The 24,846-nt window shown below is 38.8% G+C and overlaps 2 protein-coding genes across 8 annotated transcripts in view; one reads left to right on the top strand and one right to left on the bottom strand.

Annotated features, from left to right (window-relative positions):
• The window catches only part of iftap (intraflagellar transport associated protein), a 63,522-nt gene that overhangs the window by 22,096 nt on the left and 16,580 nt on the right, over positions 1 to 24,846 (bottom strand). Inside the window, exons 1-2 of one of the 3 annotated variants that reach the window (XM_059652137.1) lie at positions 18,445 to 18,511; positions 1,619 to 1,768 (exon numbers count right to left, since the gene is read on the bottom strand). In XM_059652137.1, the coding sequence (XP_059508120.1) occupies positions 1,619 to 1,721 (103 nt within the window). In that variant the 5' untranslated portion in view covers positions 1,722 to 1,768; positions 18,445 to 18,511. Of the gene's footprint in view, positions 1 to 1,618; positions 1,769 to 18,182; positions 18,231 to 18,444; positions 18,512 to 24,846 lie in introns of those variants that run through there. The other 2 variants (XM_059652138.1, XM_059652136.1) reach the window with 2 other exon arrangements.
• Positions 965 to 24,642, top strand: rag2 (recombination activating gene 2). 5 transcript variants are annotated; one of them, XM_048545903.1, is made up of 4 exons: positions 965 to 1,071; positions 3,476 to 3,533; positions 11,541 to 11,738; positions 21,413 to 24,642. In XM_048545903.1, the coding sequence occupies exon 4, from the start codon at positions 21,438 to 21,440 to the stop codon at positions 22,995 to 22,997; it is 1,560 nt and encodes a 519-aa protein (XP_048401860.1). In that variant the 5' UTR covers positions 965 to 1,071; positions 3,476 to 3,533; positions 11,541 to 11,738; positions 21,413 to 21,437; the 3' UTR covers positions 22,998 to 24,642. The 5 variants fall into 5 exon arrangements, with proteins under 5 accessions (XP_048401860.1, XP_048401859.1, XP_048401857.1 ...); XM_048545902.1 differs by having other exon boundaries at positions 974 to 1,476; XM_048545900.1 differs by having other exon boundaries at positions 974 to 3,533.

The raw sequence follows: 24,846 nt of genomic DNA, 5'->3' as shown, positions 1-24,846 counted from the left end.
CATTACTTTTCAAGTTGCAGCCATTCTTACTATTTACTATAACGTTACTTCAATATTTTAATAAAATAGGGAATGAATTTACAGCTTTAAACAAAAGGATTAAAGTACGTAATTGAACAAAAGTCTGCAAATTAAAATTCTGTGTTGGGAAACTGAAATAAAAGCACCTTCCTAGTGAAAGGTCATTGAGCACAACTGTATAGATCTCTTAACAGATGTTGCAGTTCCTGAGCATTTCCAGCAATTCCTGTTTTTATTTTTTCCAGTTCGATTATCGCTGCAGCTGAACTACAGTTCACCTGAAGATTATTTTGTTCATGATTCCATGTGTATAATGTCACAGGAAATAGATTTCTTTCTCAAAACAGTACCTAATGTTGCTAGTGGATGGAATTAGCTATTTTATTCAGATGCCTGATGAGCTTTGTCACCTATGAAGTCAAGTTTCCTTCACCTGCAGAAGTTTTTGTTTAATTATCCTTCGATGGGACGAGATTATTGTTGGCAAGGTTTGTTGCTCACCTTGAACTAAGTATCTTGCTGAGTCACTTCAGAGAGTAATTAAGAGTCAATCACATTACTGTGGGTCTGCAGTCATATGTCGACCAAACCAGGCAATGAGAGCAGACTTTCTTTCCCAAAAGGACATTAGCCGTTTGACATATGATAATTGATGATAGTAATGGTGATTATGAAACTTAGACCGGTTTCAATTCAAGATATTTTTCAAGAGTTCAATTTTAAATTCCAGCAGATTTGATCCCATTTCCCCAGTGTTATCCTGGATTTCTGGACTACTAATCCTGTAGTTAGACAAACTACAGAGGTTCTGCTCCATTGTGTTGATTTCTTCACCATAATTCCCCTAGTATCAGTTCAACCAGCACAAAAGATTTTAAGTGCAAAGTCCACACAGTGCAATTTGAATTCAAATAATCTTTTGCCTAGTATTCAAAACATTGTTCTTGAAACAGGTCCAGTTCACAATGTACTCCATCCTCCTGGAGCGAAAAGATCACCGTTGGGAATTTCTGCTAACTTTGCTCACTTTGAGCCCCAAGAGTTCCAAAAGTTAAGTTGAATCTTTCTTACCTTTTGAAAGACTTTGATTTTGTTTTCAGTTTGCAAAAGGATCTGTCTAGTCATCCATCCGTCTACCAGAGATGACAGATCTAACTATTGTAACCCAATTTATTTAGTAAATAACTTGGTATATATTCGACAAGTCTTTTTCAGGTTGTTTAAAATCAGGTTAGTCACAAGTAGGGAATTGATGCTGTGATTTACGTTTGTTTTGTGATGACCTATTTTAAGCAATATTTAAACTTATCAAATCTCAATTTTTGAAAAAAAATCAAAGAATAATTTTTAAAGCGTGTTATTATAAACTTACATTTTAATTTGCTACCTAATTATGCCACTTCATTGCAGAATCTATGCAAGCAATATGCAAATTGATTTGAGCAGAAACTCAGGGTGAGGGACACTTTCTTAATCATGCAAAACTTTGGACATAGTTTGCACTGGAATTGCAACTTGTGTATTGAGCGGACTTGACTCCTCTACACTTTGCTTGTTTTTATCTATTACTTATGACTCATCTTCTGACAAAGCTTACCTTTTCTGAGGTGCATAAATGATTCCAAGAATTCAGCATATGTTTGTTCATGACTGCTGCAAAATCTTTCCAAAGCATCAAAGGCTATTCCTCCTTCCTCCATAATTTGTGATCTCAACACTGCTCACATCTCTAGTGTAGATATTTCATCTAGAATACAAAACAGGCATAGGATAGCTACAATAAAACAAATGGGCCCATTTGGTCAATGGTGAGGTGCACGGGCTCACTCATTATTTACTTCAAAGGAAGTAGTCCACAAAGATCTAGCGACCTCTGTGGTGAATATTTCATGTCTTTCAAAGTTAAATTGGATCTGTCATAAATGAAGGATATCTCCAGTTCTGTCAATCAACAGGCTAAGCAGTGAACCATAATAAAGAATTTTCACTGATGGCACACCAAGAAGTTAAACATTCCAATTGCCCATCATTTGTTAATCATTTTACACGCAGGGAAACAAAGATAGTAACATATACATGGAATTTATTTTTAAAAGACTGAAATATAACAAATAAACTTTAAATCAAAATAAAATAAAAATCTATGGCTCATTATGAATTCTGTCTGCACAGACTTCAAAAGCATGCCCTATGATTGAGTGAGGAAAGAGTGACTACAAAATTGCAAATACATGGAGTTCACAAGTTTTTGTCAGGAAACTGCATATTTCAGACATTCAAGGACAGGTGAAAGAACCAAATTAACCCTTTGAAAACAACTCTCTAAGTAGTCCAGACAGGCCACCAGGTTGTCTGCTAACACTTTAGAGATCCTGGTGAAGGCAGTGAACAAAATGAGGAAGATCCTGTTCCTTGCTTGGCTCTGAAAGTTATACCTTCTCCATCAATGGAAACAGGGCATAGCTCAACCCAGTAACTTAACCTTATAGGACATGACAGTAATGCTGGAGGGGGAGGAAACAATTAAATTACTAGGATTACCAAGGGAAAAAAAAATCTAGATCTCTAACTCCCTGCTGATACCTCCAAACTCACTGATCAAAATACTCCTGTCCCCATTTCCTTTCAGTCTTCTCCAATCACTTGACCACATTTCTTTTCACTTATCTTTTTCGTGCTCTCACCGTGATTGCAATCCACGTTCAACTTTTTACCTGGTCATAGCCAGGGCTGTCTCAGCTAATACAAGTGCCTGATCATTGTCACATATTAGATGCTGAAGTACCCACTTTATGTCTGAATTACAGTGGTGCTATCAAATGTCTTGGGCATTTTCTTTAATTTGAAGTTTGGTTTTGCATTTGTTGTATCAGTTTGCGAGAATGCAACTTATAAAGCGAAGTAGCCAAAAATATTAAACAGGATTGCTGAAATTGATTCCAATTGAACTTACATTGAGAATTACTGGCTCCCAATTCTTTGTTATTTGCTGATATAATTGTGATTTATCGGTAAAGACAATGAAATTGAATTGCTTAAAAAAATCTAGCATTTCAACTGAGAAATTGGTAAAGTAGAACATAAAATACTAAACTGATGTGTTTCTGAAACTTTGAATGCTTTTTAACAACAAAACCAGGATGTTGCATCGCAAAGCATGCTGTCTAGCATTTTAAAAAATAACAGTTCAAATCTGTAACAGAGAAAAACCCCAACTTCTGCAAATCTGACCTCTAGGGAATCTCAAATGAACCAGCAGAAAATGTTTACATAGGCAATGTGAATGGTTTATGCAAAACCTGGTGGTTTTGTAACAGGAAACATTGTTGTTATCAATTGTTTTGACGTCTACCACCAACACCATACAAACTGCTGTAGAGCTTTTTAAAATCTTCCATGAAAAACCACCTCCAGTATCTTTTTCATCGACTGCATGATTTATATATTTGTTAAGGTGACAACTGGCACCCTGGAATGGCAAATAATATCCTCAACAACACATCTGTTACCAGGTAAGTGATCAAGCAACTTCTTTATAGTACCAATGTGTTGTGCAAATAATTATGAGAGAATGTGAGAGCAAATTGAACTGATTAATGATGGTAGTTAGTCCCTCCTTCTGTTGTTTATCAAGTGCCAGAGCTATTTTTCTCTAGACTGATTTTTTTAAGAATGTCCCAAAATGCACTACAAGATAAGAATTTGTAAACTCACTGATAACAATCTCATTAAACTGTTTTGGTACTGTCAGTTGTGGAAATGTGCTGCATGCTAGGAGAATTCACGAAGCATCTTCAAAAAAAAAAGTCACACGATTTCTTAGGTCTCCAACAAGCGGACAGGACCTCAGCTGCCACACAACTCTTCCTATTTCAAACATCTGCAGTAACAGCTCGTAAAAACTAAATTAAGGAAGCATTCATAATACAGTTTTCACTCAGCAAAGTCTCATAGACAAGCACACGTCATGTTTATCTACCACTAAAAGCACAGTCACACTCTCGTCAGTGGGCATGTACAAAATCATCTGCATTCAAAAGTAATACAAGAAAGAATATGCAGATTGTGAAAGGGGCAAAGCTGTGACCCTTCAGTCTTTCTGAAGAAAGGGCCATAGAGAAGCTGGGGAAGGTGGCAAAGGGACAGTTGTATAGCACAGGTAGAAGGCCATTCACAAGCACACAAGGCTGAAATCCCTTGTTTATTTTGTTCCTTATCTTGTTTATAGTTCGGTAGAATTGTCACATCATCAAATATAAAAGTACGTATAGCAGAAAGAGGGTAAAACAGTAAATATGTACCATCAAATTGTCTGATCACCAGTTACCCTCTGTGAACATACGAACACGAGATTGAAGGCTCTTTATTCTGACTTAGTATTTGGTGTTTCTTGGTCACAGTAAATAGCCCAAACAGTCAACATTACATAGCATAGAGCAACACAAATGATGGCATGAATTTAAAAAGGAATTTCATTTGTACAGTGCCTCTTAAAGCCACAAGATATGTCACAGTACTTCACATTTAATTGAGTTCTCTGAATTAGTGGTTACTACTGTAATTGATGGAAAGGTGACAAATATATTGCGCACAGTTAGATTTCACAGATAATCTCCTCTAATGATGATTCCCAAGGGATATATAAATGATAGGACACTCAGAAAACTGCTGGCCATGAAATACATGTGTTCAAATAGTAGATGGGTCTTCAGTTTAATATCTCAATCAAACATCAACTTTAACAAACCAGCATTTCCTGAGTAATACATGGTGGGTATCAGCCTTTTTTTCTGGGATGGATATTGATCCCAAGATCTGCTGATTCAGAAACACAAGTTTTACCAACAGGCAAGACCAAAACCAAGGCTTGGATTTTTGCCCTGAACACAGCACTACCTATTTTTGCAGGACTGGGAATGTAGTCCAATCAGAATCTGTACATACATGACTCATGGATGCAGTTAAGTATTTAAATCATCAATTGCCTCCATTTAATTTGGTTCTTGGCAGCTCAGAGACATGAAACCAGGGTGTGCAGATTAGACCTGGGTAAGAGAAGGTTTAAATTTTAAAGATATCTTTAATTAGCCAGTGTACCCCTTTGGAGGTTTCAAGGTATCCTTTTGTATCATGTTCCACAACACCCTCGAGAGGTAAGATGTCCTTTGGTGGGGGTCAGGTGCCCTTTGGAATGGTTAAATGTAGGCACAAATGTGTGTAAAATATTTATAAAGTAATTACTGTCGAGTTCATTAGAGCTGTCAAAAAATGTCAAAATTTACTGTTATAAGGCTTTATTTAGTTGAAGGAACACAAACGTAATTTTTTTTAAGTGAATAGTTGTTTGTTCCTTCACCCATGCCAATACACTAAGCCTTGGGCTCTTATCATATTAGATAGCCTTATGTACGCCTGGGATTTTGGTGTCAAATTTATTATTTATTCAGAAATGTTACTAAATTTGGTAAATACGATTTGTCTGTAACAAAGATTATTTATGGCTTGAGGGCACATTGTAAAATGAAACCACATATCAATGAATTTACCAAGACAACACTGCAGAGTCTAGTGAGTTTCGTCCTCACTGCTGCTAGGTTTTGGCTTCAAGTAAAATAACATTTACGTATGTTCTATCACTACCACCAATGTTAATGGTGAAATTGCTTTTTATTGCAGGATATTTCTCATCTGCAAAAATAAACCACATTTCCCTGCATTACCTCCAAATGTGGCAGTATTCAACCCTATCTGTTTCCACTTTCACCAACAAGTTATTTTAACATGACTATCGGCCTTTTAGAAACCACTTGTTTTTTTTTTAAGAACTCATCACATGATGACCTTATTGAATATGAACTAAGAGCACTAAGCATTAGTTACAATTTTATAATATAAATTACTATAACTTATAATCAGACGCCCTCAAGCTACAACTTGCAGCCAATGATCCAGCATGCCATTTTCTAGCCCACAAATATGGTACTCAAATACTTAAATATAAAAAGATAATCTCTAAACACACAAATCTAAATCTCTAAATCTTCAAGAAATGTTCAACTATGAATGAATTAAACAAGTCACAGAGCTTTTCTTTCTGTGGTTTGAACTGAAGAAATGTAGGCATCTGTTCAATTCCCTTTCTTAGAAGAGCTCTTCATATAGTCACAACCACAGACAAATGTAACACTTGGCAAAGCTCATTATAAAGAAGATTAAACAATCAGGGAGAGACATTTTGCACTTATTATAATCATAAGATTACAATAGTGAGAATTCTAGTTCTTAAACTAATTTTTGCAAGTGATCGACTCACTACATATTCCAAACTTCGAAATAATCATGTTCAAGTTATACATTTCTTCATGTTCATAAGCTTTTTTGAGATAATTCACTAAAACAAGGTGACAAAAGTGTATTTACTACAGCACAATGGGACTTTGAAAGTGCTTCACAAAGAACTGGACTGGGCACCAACAACTGGATTACAGCCATCAAATCACCCCAATTTAGCGTTAGGTTAAGAATCAAGACATGCCCCATTCTTATAAGTAAGCACAATTTTAAAAGTTTAAATCTCATCTAATCTGAATTAGTCCAAGACATCTTCAGAAGAGAAAAACAGGTAAGCAATAAAATGATAAAATGTGAGGCTGGATGAACACAGCAGGCCAAGCAGCATCTCAGGAGCACAAAAGCTGACGTTTCGGGCCTAGACCCTTCATCAGAGAGGGGGATGGGGGGAGGGAACTGGAATAAATAGGGAGAGAGGGGGAGGCGGACCGAAGATGGAGAGTAAAGAAGATAGGTGGAGAGAGTGTAGGTGGGGAGGTAGGGAGGGGATAGGTCAGTCCAGGGAAGACGGACAGGTCAAGGAGTTGGGATGAGATTAGTAGGTAGCGGGGGGTGCGGCTTGGGGTGGGAGGAAGGGATGGGTGAGAGGAAGAACCGGTTAGGGAGGCAGAGACAGGTTGGACTGGTTTTGGGATGCAGTGGGTGGGGGGGAAGAGCTGGGCTGGTTGTGTGGTGCAGTGGGGGGAGGGGACGAACTGGGCTGGTTGAGGGATGCAGTAGGGGAAGGGGAGATTTAAAACTGGTGAAGTCCACATTGATACCATATGGCTGCAGGGTTCCCAGGCGGAATATGAGTTGCTGTTCCTGCAACCTTCGGGTGGCATCATTGTGGCAGTGCAGGAGGCCCATGATGGACATGTCATCAAGAGAATGGGAGGGGGAGTGGAAATGGTTTGCGACTGGGAGGTGCAGTTGTTTTTTGCGAACTGAGCGGAGGTGTTCTGCAAAGCGGTCCCCAAGCCTCCGCTTTGGGGACCGCTTTGCAGAAGCGGAGGCTTGGGGACCGCTTTGCAGAAGCGGAGGCTTGGGGACCGCTTTGCAGAAGCGGAGGCTTGGGGACCGCTTTGCAGAACACCTCCGCTCAGTTCGCAAAAAACAACTGCACCTCCCAGTCGCAAACCATTTCCACTCCCCCTCCCATTCTCTTGATGACATGTCCATCATGGGCCTCCTGCACTGCCACAATGATGCCACCCGAAGGTTGCAGGAACAGCAACTCATATTCCGCCTGGGAGCCCTGCAGCCATATGGTATCAATGTGGACTTCACCAGTTTCAAAATCTCCCCTTCCCCTACTGCATCCCTCAACCAGCCCAGTTCGTCCCCTCCCCCCACTGCACCACACAACCAGCCCAGCTCTTCCCCCCCACCCACTGCATCCCAAAACCAGTCCAACCTGTCTCTGCCTCCCTAACCGGTTCTTCCTCTCACCCATCCCTTCCTCCCACCCCAAGCCGCACCCCCCGCTACCTACTAATCTCATCCCAACTCCTTGACCTGTCCGTCTTCCCTGGACTGACCTATCCCCTCCCTACCTCCCCACCTACACTCTCTCCACCTATCTTCTTTACTCTCCATCTTCGGTCCGCCTCCCCCTCTCTCCCTATTTATTCCAGTTCCCTCCCCCCATCCCCCTCTCTGATGAAGGGTCTAGGCCCGAAACGTCAGCTTTTGTGCTCCTGAGATGCTGCTTGGCCTGCTGTGTTCATCCAGCCTCACATTTTATCATCTTGGAATCTCCAGCATCTGCAGTTCCCATTATCTCTGAAGCAATAAAATGATTTATTTTTCCTTTAAAACAGAGTGAGACGGTTTAATCTAATTGTTTGCTGTTCTTACTGTCTCTTCACAGTTCCTTATGATTGTCTATTTCAAGTATTTATCAACTTTTTTTAAAGCAACTACTCAAGTCACAACTGTACCCTCTAGCAAAGTATTCCATGTTCTAACACTGTCATAAAACATTTTCTTCTAACCCCTCTCCAACATTCTTAACAGCTGTTTTAAACTGATGACTCCTCATGACTGACTTTCCAAACACAGTAAATGGGGACCACTGTCCTCTATGGAACTCTATGCCAGCATAACAGCCTCAAAACATCTATCATGACAAAAAGGATGAAATGTTGTGCTCTAGGTGCATTTTCAGCCCAAGCTCAACCCAACTTATGGATGATAAATCAAACTCTTAAAAAGAAAAGAATTTGAAGACCTCAGCGGTCTTTTGAGGAAAACATTTAAGGGAATTTTTTTTCACATGCTGCAGCATTTTCATATTTTTCCCAATATATCCAAGAGTCTCAAAAATCTTGCACTCCAGAAGAATTTTGAAGCAATTCCTTGTGTTGGGCTACTCCAAACACCACCCCACAGATGTGACCAATAATCATTGGAAGAAATAACTGAGCCCAAGGAAATGAAAAATTCCCAAATTCAGGAAGTATGAACTTCAGTCATAATCTACCATCAGTGACAGACAGGAAAAAGCCTTGAGAACTGAACATTACATAAACCCTTCCTCGGGGAGGTCACCAGACCCAAAACGTGAACTCTGATTTTCTTTTCCACAGATGCTGCCAAACCTACTGAGCTTTTCCTGCAACTTCTGTTTATGTTTCTCATTTACAGCATCCACCGTTCTTCCGATTTTTATCCAAATGAAAGAAAGTCATTTTTAGTCTCAAGGATCTGCCTAAGAAGAAAGATGACAAGTTCTTTATCTTCCGGATTTGTCTTTAAACAACAGCCATGGAATGTTGCCATTAGAAACCCCAAATTGTGTCTAAAGTCAATGCTATACAATTCATAACCAAGAGTGGTGTCAGCATGTTACATATCAGGCAGGGAGACTGAGCATGTGACAACATGCACTTTGTCATCTGGAGCTCTGGATAGTAAGGGTAGAGATCTTAACTTTCTTTCCGTTACATGACAGACCAGCAATTTCTCCTGTTATTACTGCATGCTGTTGGCATGTGCCAGAAGGATTTGTAGCTTGATCCTCAATTATTCAGCCACATTATGACATACAGAATTCCTTGGTTGTTAAATCCCTGGGTGGGACTCAAATCTGGAGATCTGGCTCAGAGGCAGAGACACTATCCAATGCATCTATCCACATGCCCTCCTTATAATCAAGAGTATGATATTTTCTAGAACTTACTCTGAGCACCATTTACTATCTATTTACCACCTCGCTGAGCTGTCGACCGTATGTCAATTCTGACTGGTTACTGAATAAGCATTATCATGTATTTCCATTAAAATTCAAAAAAAGCTTCATAAAGACATAACCATTGTCCTCCAAAGCATACAACAGAATTGGGCAAATATCTTCATAAAAATTTTTTTGCTAGAAATCACAATAAATTAGAAAAGAGTTTTCAATCCAGGAATAATCAAAGTGTGTGATGGCCATGTATTCAGGAATTGCCCTGGTTAGGTTACAGTTTAAGTTTCTGCCAAAATTAGTTTGCTTAATCACAAATGCAAAAATTTCAATGAACGACGACATTTTGCAGTCATAATGACCACACCCCAAATCATTAAACTCATGGATTGGGGGGGGAGGGGGGATGTTGTGTCCACTTTTTTTATTCACCCATCCTCTCGGTCACAACAGGTCAATTTTAAAATGATCCCTTTCCTTTTGGATGCATTTCCCAGGGCTCAAATGAATTTATGTTCTAAAAGGAGTCAATTTCTCCAGGCTTACATATTATCAAAAGAATGAGTTGACCAATTACCAAACAATAGAAAAATTAGTAACTCAACCCATACAGAGATTAGAAAGAAGAGGCAAGTCCAAAAAAGATACAGTTGAAAAAGAAGCTTTCAGACTCTGAATTGTTTATGACTAGTGATTAGTCGTAAATTGCGGCTGTTGCAGTGAAGGTTATCAGTAGAATTAACGTTGTGAGTTGAAAAGCCAATTTTATGGTCCTTGGTTGCAGATTAGTTGAGATTTTATCAATCTGATTCCTATTGGCTACGACTGTATTCTAGTATTCAGAGCCAGAGAAAGTCCTTTGGTGATCCTATTTCCTTTTGTCTGACTGCTAGCTATCTGACCTCCACGACAAAGAGTGACAGAATCCCTTTTGTCACAACACTGGGGTGACTGAGAGCGGGTTCTTTGACTGTGGTACGGTAATGCTCAAACCCAAGCTGGTACACACAGCAGCATTCAGTCCCATCAGCGCACTGAACTGTCATTGTGTATTCTTCAAAGGGAAGAGAACAAAACATGAATGCAGTTTGCACCATAATGTGCAGGGAATAGCTTGCTGTTGAGTAGGAGTCATCAGCCTCTTGTTATCTTTATAGTCAAATGAGATCACAGTCCAGTCTGTTTTGACATGCCTCTTCTTCACCTTGAAGGGATGTTGTGTAACATTCTCTTTGTATCCAAAGGTGACATTCCATGGGTTTATCTTTCTCCAGAATGTCACTTAATTCATATCCACAGCCATTTTTGAGTGTATTAGTCCTCTTTTAAAAAAAGACATTTTAGAGTTCCAATGTACAAAGATAAAAATGTATACTATACTGACCCACAGTTTCATTTATGTACCCAAGTCAGTTAACATTTTGCTTTTGCTTTAATAATAAACCTAAAAGTTGCCTACATCTAAGAAATTAACTGCAAATTGAAGAGCCCAGAGGCGATGAGCTCCTTCACTTAAAAGGGGCAATACAATGGCGCAGTGGTTAGCACTGCTGCCTCTCAGTGCCAGGGACCTGGGTGCAATTCCACCCTCAGGCAACTGTCTGTGTGGAATTTGTATATTCGCCCCGTGTCTCCATGGGTTTCCTCCAGGTGCTCTGGTTTCCTCCCACAATTCAAAGATGTGCAGGTCAGTTGGATCGGCCATGTTTAATTGCCTGTGGTATTCAGGGATGTGTAGCTTAGGTGAGGTTAGAGGGGAATGGGTCAGGGTGGGATGCTCCTAAGGTCGGTGTGGTCTTGTTGGGCTGAAAGGCCTGTTTCTGCACTGTAGGGATTCTATGATGCTTTCCCAAAAACTACAATCAGTATGATAACTAGCAAAGGGAATTTAATTTGAAGGGTATGATCAAGTTTTGAGAGGGTTAGAGTAATAACAAAGATAAGGTGCTGCAGATGTATTGTAGTGTAATGTTTATATATTGGTTATCTTGCACTTTAGAACATCCAATGTCATCGTTGCATCTGTTGAACTCCAACAATCAGACAGTAACACTCATCACGGTCGTGCTTAGTACCATCTGCACCCAGCTGTAAACTCTCTGAAATATCTTCTACACTGCCTGTATGCTGCATATTTGCCAAGTGTTCAGCACCTTCTAATTCTACAAGCAACTTCAGTCTCCTTTGCACTTGACAGGTAATATTGTTTGAAGAAAGTGATCAGAGGTAAGAATGCAGCAACTGATAGCAATCATTTTTAAAAGATAGTTTGTTTTAAGCTTACTTAAAGTAGTACAGTTGTTTTCAAACAAGATTCTTGTTATTGACTAATTTATCATAGGGTTTTAAACTATACAAAAGTTCTTTTGTGATGTCCCATTATTATCTTTATATCAGTGTCTGCAAAGTTTCCTTGGTCTAGAAAAATATAAATACACTTCGTCAACAAAATTTTATCTACTAACAATGTTAGGGTTAAACAAAAATATATACACTACTAATGCCATCATGTTATTTATTGAGAAGAAACAAGCTTAAAAGTTACAACACTAATGTAATTACCATAATATTTATAGCCACAGTCCAGAAAACCCAGTAGGGCAAAAACTGGCATGTCATTACAGAGGTGACCAAATCTGATTGTTATATTTGTGCTCTACTCACCTTGCTTCTACATTTACAAGGACAATGAAGGTTGCCAAACAAAACTAACATAAAAATGATGTATTAATATTAATCAAGGGCAACTTCTGCAAAGAATAGTATGGCATTAAGCAAAGTGGATCAGAGACAGAAAAAGCTATTGGCTAATGTACTCAAGTATTGTTTACAGAAAATTCAGAATAAGAAAACACAGTAAATACAAACCTACAGTTTCAAAGTTGTTATTTCATCGTGTGAAGCTAAAATAACTTGAAACACATTTTGCTCAAAAGGACTGGAATAAAAGATAAATGTAACATTAACTATAGACAATTGCAAGCAACCACTTCTTAAACCCAAATTGTCATAATCAAATTTAAACAAAGAATCAAATTTAGTTTAAGTTGAATCTTCTGGTAGATTTTTTCTAAATTGTTCACTTTATAAAACAGCATCACGTAATTTAAGTTACCCTTAAAACTGCTGGGTCACCATCTGGGTGCTAACTCTCCAAATAGATCAGTCAGCTCATTTACAATTGCAATTGTTTCAGAATTTAAATCCAAATCCCATTAAAATGGTGACTGTAGTTGTTTGAACCCTGTCAAGTTTGAAATTTGAAGACAGATGTAAGGCGAATGGAACGAAGGCTGGCCTCATGAATGAAAAATGTTCAAACGGGTGAGGCACAATAGGGCAGTTGAAACAGTCGCAATCTCGGAGAAGGAGAAAACAGTGAACAACGATGAGGATCAGGGAAGGACAAACTACAGGCTATATTCTGTTTATATTATGTGAAGGATGCAATTTTAAAAATAGAGTGCGGCAGTTAGCAGTTTTGAGGGGGGCAAATGGAATGTTGTTGTTTATTGCAAGGGAATGGGAATATTAAAAAGTTTAAAAATTTTATTGCAACTATATAAAGTAGCTGATGAAACTTGATCTGGTTTACTGTGTTCAATTTTAGTCTCTTTATATGAACAAAAAATGAAACTGTGTAAGAAACAATGTGAAAAAGGTTCACCTGGCTTATTTATTGTTTTACTTTCATTTCATTAAAAAAGGGAATGTTTTTATTAAGAGGAGGAAAAATATTCTCATTCATAGGGTTGTTAGTATGTCAAATTCTCTTTTCCAGATAGCAGTGGAGGCTGTGCCATTGAATGTATTCAATGTTGAGTAACAGATTTTTTGATAGAGGGGAGTCAAATATTATGCATGGCAGAAAGGAAGCTCTGGAGAGGAGACCACAAACAGGTCAAACATGATCTTATTGAATGGCAGAGTAGGCCCTAAGGGCCAAATGGCTGGTCAATGTCTCATGTTCCAAGATATTGGTTAGTTTTCTATTTCAGAAAAGATGCAAAATTTGAAATGATTTCCATTCTTAGAATGACCAAAGGGTACCCTACACGCAAAAACCAAACTATTGTAAATGTCGGGCAAAGACAACTATGAGCATAAATTATGCCAAAAACATTAAATTTGTGTAAAGGAAATATTACTCAATATCAGAACTGCTTTGGTGATCAGTGACCAAGGGGAAAAGGGGAGAAAAATAAAGTTATTTTTCCACACACTGTCCCTACATTGCAGTCTATTCAGTCTGAGCCAACAGTAGGTGTACTATTGGATAGTACTGTTGAAATTCAAAAGAAAAGTTTTCAGTTTTCTCGGTTTTTTTAATAACATCACTGTCAAATATCATTTAGTACAATTATATTACAGCAGTTGCATTAAATCAACTTTGCTAAAAGCCAAAATACATGAATTATACAGAACCAAGCCTTCCTGCATTAGATCTTCCAAAATGCATCCCATTGCATTTGTCTGGATTAAGCTTCATCTGCCACTTCTTTGCCCAACTCTCTGATCTATTTATATCCAGCTGTATCCTCTGACAATGCTCACTATCTGCAGCTCCCCCAAACATTGTGTCATCCAGAAATTTAATAATTAGGCCACCTAGATTCCCCTCCAAATCATTTGTGTACAACATACAAGTTTAGCAGCTAGTAGGAAGGCAAATGCAATGCTAACCTTCATTTCTAAGGGGATGGAGCATACAAATAGTGAAAAATCTTGCTAAAACTAATTAGACCACATGTAAAATACTGTGTTTCAGGAAAGATATACTGGCGATGCAGGAAGTCCAGAAAAGGTTCATCAGGCTGATTCCATTTGTGAAAAGATTTTCTCATGAGGGAAGCTTTTGTACATTAGGCCTTCACTGAAGTTTAGAAGAATGAGAGGTGACCTTATTGGGAAAATAAAAGATTTGTAGGGGACTTGACAGGGTAGACGTGGAGAGACATTTTTCTCCTTGTGGGATAGTCTAGAGTCAAACATCATAATCTCACAGTACGAAGTCAACCTTATAAGACAAAAGTGAGGAGTATTTTATTCTCTCAGTGGGCAGTGAATCTCTGAAGGACTGTAAAGGCTACGTCACAAACAATATTCAAGGCTGAGGCACAGCAAATTTTTAATCAGTAAGGGAATCAAGGATCATGGAGAAAACGCAGGAAAGTGGAGTTGACATTAGCCACGTGAGCCGAAGGGCCTGTACTGTGCTGTACTTTTCTATGTTCTATATATGTTCTATGACATCACTGAATGGCAGACAAGGTTGATGGCCTACTTCTGCTTCTACATTTTATGGTTTTGTGAGCTGTCCCTCTTCAAATGACAGCACTAATTGTTCACATTCACTTTACCCTCGAAAATATCATCCGAAAGACAGAAATTCCAACAAAAAAGTATTCCCTCTGTTCTACACTAGAGTGCCACCCTAGATTATGCACTGAAGTCTTTGGAATGAGAGCCAAACCTACAACTTTGTTTCAAAGAATTGTGAGAAAATTGGAGAGACATCACAAACAAGAGCTCTCCCTTTAAGAGGAAGAGAAGGCAAATGTCTTTTCCCTTCTCTCAGAAGGTGTGTGGAATTTTTTTCTCTAAAAAGCAGTGGAGCCTGGGTCACTGAATTTAGTTCAGGTTATGGGGTCAGACATGAAAGTAGAGATGAGACCACAGTCGCAATTTCATTAAAAGTCTGTGCAGGTTCAGATGTTTGAATGGCTTGATCCTGCTCCTACATTCCTAGGAATACAGCTTGGCTGAGCCAAGAGAGACAATCTGATGAAGGTGTGACAAATAAAAATAAGTGCCAAAGTACCTTTTTTTGCCCTGTAGGTTTGTACAAAAGCCATCCTGTAGACTACCTCATCAATTGCTTTTCATATTAATACCAAAGAACAAGTACAACAAAGGTTCAAACTAATTCTGGAAGTGGAGGCATTGTCTTATAAGGAAAAATTAAATATTCTCAGACTTTATTTTCTGGAAATTAGAGGAATCACAGGTGATCTCATTCAAACATACGTTTTATGGAGATCGATAAGATAGGTGAGGTAGGATGTTTCTCTTGCTAGCGAGTCTAGATTTGGGCATACAGCCAGGAACAGATCATTCAGGACTGAAATGAGGAAGAATTTCTTCACTCATGGAGCAATCTTTGGAATTCTCAGTACCGGAAGGCTGTGGATGGTCAGATATTAAGTATATTCAAGATGAAAATCAATTGATTTCTACATAGAAAGTATATGAAACAATGCAGGAAAGTAGTATTGGAATAGAAGATCTTATCAAATGGCCAAGCAGGCTTGAAGAGCTGAATAGCCCACTTCAGCTCCTACTTCTTGTGCGCTCTTAAGAATTGGCAATTTTTTTTTGCTACTGTTGAAAAAGGCTACTTTTGTCAAAGCTTTTGCACTGTACTCATCAGGACGTTTTGCAAAAATGCCAATTCAATGGCAAAACCAACATTTATGCTGCAGAAAACAAAATTGCTGATTGGTTGGCCAGTGTATTCTGATTGATAGAGATGTTGCCAATGATAATATACCCAATAATGCTAATTGATAGTTAACAGATAGGTTTGATTAAGTTTCAAACTATGCAAGTTGGCTATGATTGGTCAGGACACTGCTCTTAGAAATTAATCAACAAATGGCTGAAACAGATACGGTGCATATACATGTTTTTCCTAGCTACAAAGAATAGGCCTCCACGTGATAAGCTTCCAGTACACACAAGCGGGCCATGCTGAACTATCATACATTGGCTGTCAGCATAATCTGTTGCACATTCAGGATTATCCAATAAGTAATAATGGGAAATGCAGAATCCAAGATAATAAAATGTGGGGCTGGATGAACACAGCAGGCCCTGAGATGCTGCTGGGCCTGCTGTGTTCATTCAGCCTCACATTTTATTATCCAATAAGTATCCAATTTTAGAATCGCATCTAATCTTAGACACTGCTGTGGGTTTTCCAAGGACAGGCTGGCTGTGGATAGTGAGTACCTTGCTTGTTGTGAGCAGCCAAAGAGACGTGTTACTTGATTTGACCCACTAGTCTTTGGGATGCACCACCTATATACCTGGCATCACAGCTAAACCAAAATGCATGTACATTATCCAATTGTGACAGACAAATCATCTTTTTGGTTTGATGACACCATAATTTTAGTGGCAAACGGCACTCATGTTATTACTGTATTGTAGCTGCAGGGTAATCTGAAGTGAACTGGACACTGTTCAGGGCTGAGGGTGACCACCTTAACAGTGATTACAAAAGGTTAAATTCCAATTATTTAATATGCTGATTATAGTTCAGTAGAAATACTTATGTGAAATTGGAGAATTTCAATCAAAATTTCATACTAAAAAAATCAATTTTCAGATCAATTTTGGAAATGATAGCACAGTATTGTCAGATTTATTGCACAAGCTATTAACAACACGTGCCACAATGTTGGTTTCTTATAGCAAACCAGATTCTTTAACAGAATGGTTTCACAACACTAACAAAAAAGGTAAAAACTAGATTATTTAGCTGTCCAGGTGGCATAGTGGTTAACACCATTTCTTTTTGCAACAAGTACCTCTCAGGCCATGTTGCAATGAACTGCTATTCAGGAGAAAACTAACATTCACTTCACAAGCTTTTGCAAAGCATTTCTTTCCAAGACCTCCACGTGAACCAAACTGAAAAATAGCAGCATTAGAATTCAAAGAGAAAATGAAATGCTCACAACAAAACTTATTTGTAAAATGTTGTAAAAGTACAAATTGGATAAATGTAAATCCTTCTTTCCTTTTGCAATATAATTCACATTTAGATGGGGTAGATTTCTACCAGCCATGAAACCAAGTCAACTGAATATCATCATAGAGTGAGACATCTATAAAAGGCAAGTCATAGCTGACAAATTGCATCAAGTGCTTGAGGAAATAATGCAGTGTATAGTGACAGGGATTGCAGTACAAGTGGATTCTCAAAAGCAATTTGATAAACCATTACACAAAATTAAGGTACATGGCATTAAAATTATATTAATGGTCAAGAATCTTAGAGCACTTTGCACTAGTCTATATATGTATCACAGCCATATATTATTTAACAACACAATATCAACTTACAGATATTAAGATAGAAAGCCTGGTTAGCTTTGGAATGATTTGTATGACTTTAGGAGATAAAGATGGATTAGCAAACAGAATGAATTGATCCCAGATGAAATTTAACCCAGAAAAATGGACAGTCTGACAGAACAATAAAGAGGTAATGGTGCCAACGGTTAAAGGGAAATAAATCAGTAATTGAAAGAAATAAAATCTTACAGTAAACAGCCAAGAGCTGAAACTGAATGGAATACTCTTTCAAAAAGGCGCAACTGACAGAATTCTCCATATGGCATCCTTCTGTTCAGTATAAATCAAAACTCCACAGTGGTATCTAGATGAGAGCAACCACTTAAAGCTCACAAGTGGACTGATAAACTCCCACCCCAGCACTCAGCCAAATATAATGTGTGGGCACCCCAACACATACACACACAGTGTAGAGACACCACCAGCCCCCTCCAGCCATGGTATAGAACGATCACCCCCTCTCCCACAACCACAGTGTAGAAAGCCCACACCAACCTACCACCCAGAGCAGAGAGGCCATCGAAACTATCCCGCCCCCAAAACACACGGACACGTAGTGTGGACAGACCACCCCACCTCCCCCAGTGTAGAGATTCCCCGCCCCCTCAGACTCAGAACCCTCACAGTGGATGATCTTTAACTCTTCCCCACCACCATTTGTACTGTGCATTATTTATTGATGACGAGGACGCAGGCGGTTGTTAGACGCAGCTTGTTGTTATAACCTTAAAGAGTTTTGCAGCAATCTCCAAAGGCCCTACCTGCCTACTCCTGTCGCCAGGCAACGCCGACGGAGCGGTGAATGCTGGGACATGTAGTCTAGGTGGGCGCAGTCTGAGAACTACAGATCCCACAAAGCCTGCGGGCGGGTCCACCTGGAATCGAATTCCAAAAGCAATATAGCTACTGATTATTTGTTCCGGAATCAAGAGGAAGGTGTTTTGAAGAGATTATACTGAATAATGAATAATCAGATGATGCAGTCTATAATATGTTGATTATTTTACTCTTAGCAGCGCTCCCGAAAATTAGTCTATTGCTCTTTATTCTTTCTGCTGCAATAAAATATTATGATGTTAAAATTACATTGGCAATCCTGTGTGATTGTGTTCAGTGAATGGCGGCCACAAGTCAGATTTCCTTTCTGAATTGTCTAATATAACCGTCAGCTAGGATCATAACAGGTGTTAGTGTGGAAAAGGTTAGATCAATTGTATTCGGGCCACATCATTCAGAATCCTGGTTGCATTGTCATAGATTCAGACCTATAAATTGACCGATGGAGACAAGCCAGTGGAAAATGGCTGCAGGAAAGAATCACCCTGGTAGACAAGGTTGGGAGACTGGAGATCCTTTGCCAGATTTGCCCACACACTATTGAACCCTGGGGAATTCCATAGCAATATGAAAACACAGCTTTTCACTGCATCACTCTGCATTTGTAAACATGATGCTACTGCCTTGTTTGTCCCGGCTGGGGTTCAATTTTGCTACTGTGTCATCTTCTATCATACACCTTTTGGAAACCCATATACACATCGACAAACTTTTTTCATCCAGTTTGTCTCCACTACTTCATCAAGACCTCAGTCCAATTAGTCAAACAGGATTTCTACTTTATGACTCTCTGCCAGCTCTCCCTTAATTGGTCTTCACTTGTCTAAGATGCTGTTAATTTTACTCGTGGATTTTGTTTTTAAATGCTTCTCTGTTTCTGACAATACACTGACTGCCGGGTTAATGCTTCCTCTAATTTTGGAAAGAGGGTTGTGATGCTTGGAGTTCTCCATCCTTTGGTAACAGTATTTATTAAAGGAGGATCTGGTTTTCCTTAACCACATTGCTTGTATCATCCTCAAAAAAAATCATCAGGTTTTTCTCATTTTGCTGTAGTTATTCAATGCTACTTATCAAATTGTTTTCATTTCCCTTTCAGGCCATTGATTCCAAATTACCTCCCTACATAAAGAAAGATTTCTCATATTATCACCAAATTTGCTGATTACCATAAATCTGTACTTTCTGGCCCTTATGATTTTTTTGCATCAATAATGGCATGTATTCTGCAATGAATATTTAGGCTGATGCGTAGGAGCCGTATGTTCATATTAAATATATAGAATATAGTATGTATTAGAGACATGAATTACCCTGTGCTAATAGTCTACTTCTGCTCCTAAATCTTATGTAGTGGAAGCTGGGTCTTTGTTCAAGTCTGATTTGGATAGACTTTTGATAGACAAGGGACTCAAAGGTATTGGATGCAGATAAAAAGTGGACCTGAGACCACAACCAGATCAGCCATGGTATTATTGAAAGATGGAACAGGCCTGCAGGGTGAAATTACCGAAAGAAAAATCTAGTAATACTTGCAAATGGCACACACCAGTCCAACTTGTCTTGTACATTTCAGAACAACACTCCAGTAGGATTAGTATGATCATTTCCAAGTGTTAAACTGTTTCTTCCTTCTGGACTGCTACCATTTCCAATTACTACATCATATTCAAAGCTATTTTGCTGCGAATGCATTAATTCGCAGTGATATTTGTGTGATTAACAATTTTTAAAGACTTTATCACAAACGACAAAAATAAAGATTCATTCTTTTTCTCCCAGAAATATCCTTTACAGCTACTCAACATTAGTGACGCCTCGCTCCTAATTTCACTCTCTGATTTCTCATTCAACTGACAAGGTCACATACATTTCCCTTTGGCAGCATTTTGCACATTCACCAAATGTGATTCTCTTTATTTCCCTTCAAGATACACAAAAAGGTTAACACACTGACTTTAGTCAGGCTTTGACTATTCCGCGACTGCATTTCTTCTGAACAATCCTGCTTCAGGCTTTTTAGATTCGAAAACCCGAATTCAATAATCACCTCAGCAATTATCTCACCAGATATAGCTTATCTAGTTAAAAACCAAAAGAACTGAGGATGCTGTAAATAAGGAACAAAAACAAAGTTGCTGGTAAAGCTCAGCAGGTCTGGCATCATCTGTGGAGGAGAAAACATAGTTAACGTTTCGGGTCCGGTGACCCTTCCTGAGAACTCAGTTTTGAGTTCTCAGGAAGGGTCACCTGACCTGAAACATTAGCTTATGTAGGTGTTTAGCTTATGTCTTAGGAGTTATTAGAAAATCTATTTGATCCACCTCAAAAACTATGGGTTTCTAATCCTTACAGATCTAGAAATCAAAAACCTATTTACATCTACTTTAGAACCCAAGTCCCCAAATAATAATATAAATCTTAATCACACTGTTCCACTTCTGGACTCCACCCTCTTATGTTCCTAAGATAGATGAATGATAAAAAGACTTTATTATTTGAAGATTGCATGTCCTGAACTGGAATTGGAATGAAACTAAGTTTGCTGAATGAAAATTTATTGAAACTGAATTGCAGTAATACGGTTGGAAGCAATTACACTTTGTGCTTGACAAATAGTTGATTTATTTAAACAAAAAAAAATCAATGCAGTACAATATTTTCCTCATTTAATAATGTTAAAGAATTTTATACCCTACAGTAGTTGAATTTTGAACTATAAAGTGACAGTTTTTAATTGTTGATTTATCACACAGATTGCAGCCAAAACCAGCATTTCTGCACTTAATAAAAGCTGCCAAGTGGTTAGTTCTGCACCATCAGAATCCATAATAATTAATTTTGATATAAATATTAATTCTAACATCATTTTATGCTTCTTTTCTTCCACAGATACTGTCAGCTTTTCACCACTACAATGACTCTGCAAATGGTCTCAGAGAATATCAAAACTGGACTCATCTACCCAGGCTTTTCTTTATTCAATTTTAACGGTGAGGTCTTCTTTTTTGGTCAGAAAGGGTGGCCAAAAAGATCGTGCAGCACTGGAGTTTTTCTTCTTCATCTCAAAGGCCATAGTTTCAGACTGAAAGCGGTTTCATTTTCACCTGACTCCTGTTACCTTCCCCCATTGCGTTGTCCTGCAATAACACATTACTCAGATCCCTCAGAGCCTAAGAGCCCTTTATATTTAATCCATGGCGGGAGAGATCCAAATAATGACTTGTCTAATTCACTTTATTTAATGATGGTTTACAGCAGCACTGGCAACAAGAGAACATCACTTCGTTGCATTGAAAAAAATCTTGAAGGAGACGTTCCCCAAGGAAGATATGGTCACAGCATCAATGTGGTTCAGTGCAAGGGGCAAATGTTATGTGTCTTGTTTGGGGGTAGACGTTTTCGGCCCCCAGGGCAAAGAACCACGGAAAACTGGAACAGTGTAGTTGATTGTTTGCCGGAAGCTTTTCTGATTGATATAAACACCGGCCACTGCACGTCCCACATACTTCCCGAAGTAGAGGATGGGTTTTCATTTCATATCGCCATTGCAAAAATTGACAGAGTGTACATATTAGGTGGTCATTCAATTGAAACTAATCGTCGCCCTACAAGGTTGCTTTGTCTGAAGGTTGATTTATTAGGGACTTCTCCAAGTGTACAGTGCACAGTACTGCAAGGCGGCATTTCTGTGTCCAGTGCAATTGTGACCCCAGCTGGAAAAGATGAATTCATAATTGTGGGTGGCTACGAGTCCGAGATCAAGAAGCGAATGATTTGCAATACCATCACTGTGGAGAACGACAACATTCAGATTTTGGAAAAGGAGCCCCCAGCATGGACCACTGATATTAAAGCAAGCAAAACCTGGTTTGGTAGCAGCATGGAAAGTAATGCAGTGTTAATTGGCATTCCCGGAGAAAGCAAACAAGATGCAGCCGAGGCAAACTTCTTCTACATAGCAAAATTTGGGCAATTAGACGAAGAAAGTCAAATTCCTTGTAGTCAAGAATCCTTTACTGATCCAGAAGAATGCAGCACCTTTGAAGATTCAGAAGAATTTAACTTTGAAGTAGAGGGCGAGGGTTCTGATGATGCAGAGAACCGAGATAATGCTGATGAGGAAGGTTATTGGATTAAATGCAGCTCCACATGTAATGTGAACGTCAACATCTGGGAACCTTATTACTCCACAGAATTAAATAAACCTGCAATGATTTTCTGCTCGAGTGGAGGTGATGATGGACACTGGGTACATGCCCAGTGCATGAATCTTGCAGAGTCGCAGCTGATTCAGTTTTCTCAAGAAAACACACAGTATTTTTGCAATGAGCATTACATCGATAGAGGAATTCAAACGCCTCAAAAGAAGAAACAGATAAAGCGAACACCAATTAAATCTCCGCGTAAGAAATCACCAGCCACTCTGAAAAGGACACCAATGAAGAAAAGCTTTCTGAAGAGACTATTTGATTGAAACTGTATGGAAATGACTGACAATTAAATCATTTGCAATTTAACATCTGGGGTCGTAGCAATATTCGTGCTTTCTGATGTCTAGCTTACGCTAAACTTGTCTTCAGATAACAAAATCTTTTTATCATTCCTCAATCTTGGGAACATAAGTGAGTGGAGTCCAGAAGTGGAACAGTGTATGATTAAGATTTATATTATTATTTGGGGACTTGGGTTCTAAAGTAGATGTAAATGGGTTTTTAATTTTTAGATCTGTAAGGATTAGAAACCCATAGTTTTTGAGGTGGATCAAATTGATTTTCTAATAAATCCTAAGACATAAACTAAATTACTCAAAATTGAGTTCTGAGGAAGGGTCACCGGACCCAAAACGTTAACTCTGCTTTCTCCTCCACAGATGCTGCCAGACCTGCTGAGCTTCTCCAGCAACTTTGTTTTTGTTCCAAGATAAGTGTACAGACTATATATACAACACACAACAAATGATGAGCTACTAGTCAAACCCCTGTCAGCATTACATAGTCTACATGGTATGGATTCTTTCTTGTTAACTGAAACAATGTACTTTTTCTTATTTAACAAAAAGTCTAATAGACTTGTCATGTGATCCAACGATACCATCATACTATGCAATGTCGATATACTGCAGATGCTGGAATCCTGAAATAAAAAGTAAACTGGAAATGCTCAACAGGAAAGACAGTCTCTGTACAGAGAGGTCAAAGGCGTCTCATTCAGAACAAAAGTTCAAAAAGATATAAACAAAATGTTCTGACAATAAGTCATCGGCCCAGACTGTTTTCCTGTCCCAAACTGTTAGATTTTCCCAATATTAGAATCACAGGATCCCAGCAATACAGAAAAAGGCCATTTAGCCCATCGAGTCTGCACCAACCCACCAAAAAGCATCCGATCCAAACCCCTATCCAATCCCTGGAACCCTGCATTTCCCATGGCTAATCCACTTACCTGCTTATCCCTGGACACCACAGGGCAACATAGGATGGCAAATCCACTGACCTGCACATCTCTGGCCTGTGGGAGGAAACCAGAGCACTCAGCAGAAATGAGGAGAACATGCACACAAACAGTCAACCCAGGCTGGAATCAAACTCAGGCCCTGATGCTGTGCCACCATGCCACACATATTCTAAGAGTAGATGAGATAGGAAGGCAGATTCCATTCGCTCAACCTGTAGTACACCCTAGGGGATTTGGGTAGGCACGGCTGGGAGACCCCAGTGTAGTGGGGAACAGAATTGAAGCAGAGAGACTGGGGAGGCTACGGAGTGCCATCCCAAAGAAGGCGCCTCTTTCCTAGTTGATAGCAAATCTAACTGACAAATATGCAGACCTTCAACACTAGCTTGGGGCTGTAAAGCTCACCACTGCCTGTTTATATTTCTCTCCTGGGTTATAAATTACGTAAGACTCTCAGCACACAATAAGGGCCGGTGGGACACATTTAAATGCAATAAATGGTGTAAACAAGAACTAATATTCAAATGATGCTGAGATTGAACATGAGATTTGTTGCATAATCTTTTGCTATTTTGTAATGTTACCTCTAATGGTTTTTGGCTTTACTGTTCTGGATGTAACATTTGATGCAGTTTTAAAGATTGTTTTGCAAACTTACTTTTGGTGCTGTGCTTAACAATTATTATTAATTTCATTCTTGTGGTGCTAATTCTTTACAGAAATAAAAATAATAATTACAATCTGGAAGGTTTTCTTTGATTTCTGTGCAATAATTAGCATTTGATGAAAGATATCATGTCATATAAACTTTCAAGAAATGCAAAGAAACCATGATCTGTCAAAACTGAGCACTAGTAACCATTTCCAAA

This window comes from Stegostoma tigrinum, chromosome 17 (assembly GCF_030684315.1).
Source record: "Stegostoma tigrinum isolate sSteTig4 chromosome 17, sSteTig4.hap1, whole genome shotgun sequence".
In the NCBI taxonomy this organism is placed as follows: Eukaryota; Metazoa; Chordata; class Chondrichthyes; order Orectolobiformes; family Stegostomatidae; genus Stegostoma; species Stegostoma tigrinum.
The sequence above is the reverse complement of the archived record's forward strand: the minus strand, read 5'-3'. Positions and strand labels throughout refer to the sequence as shown.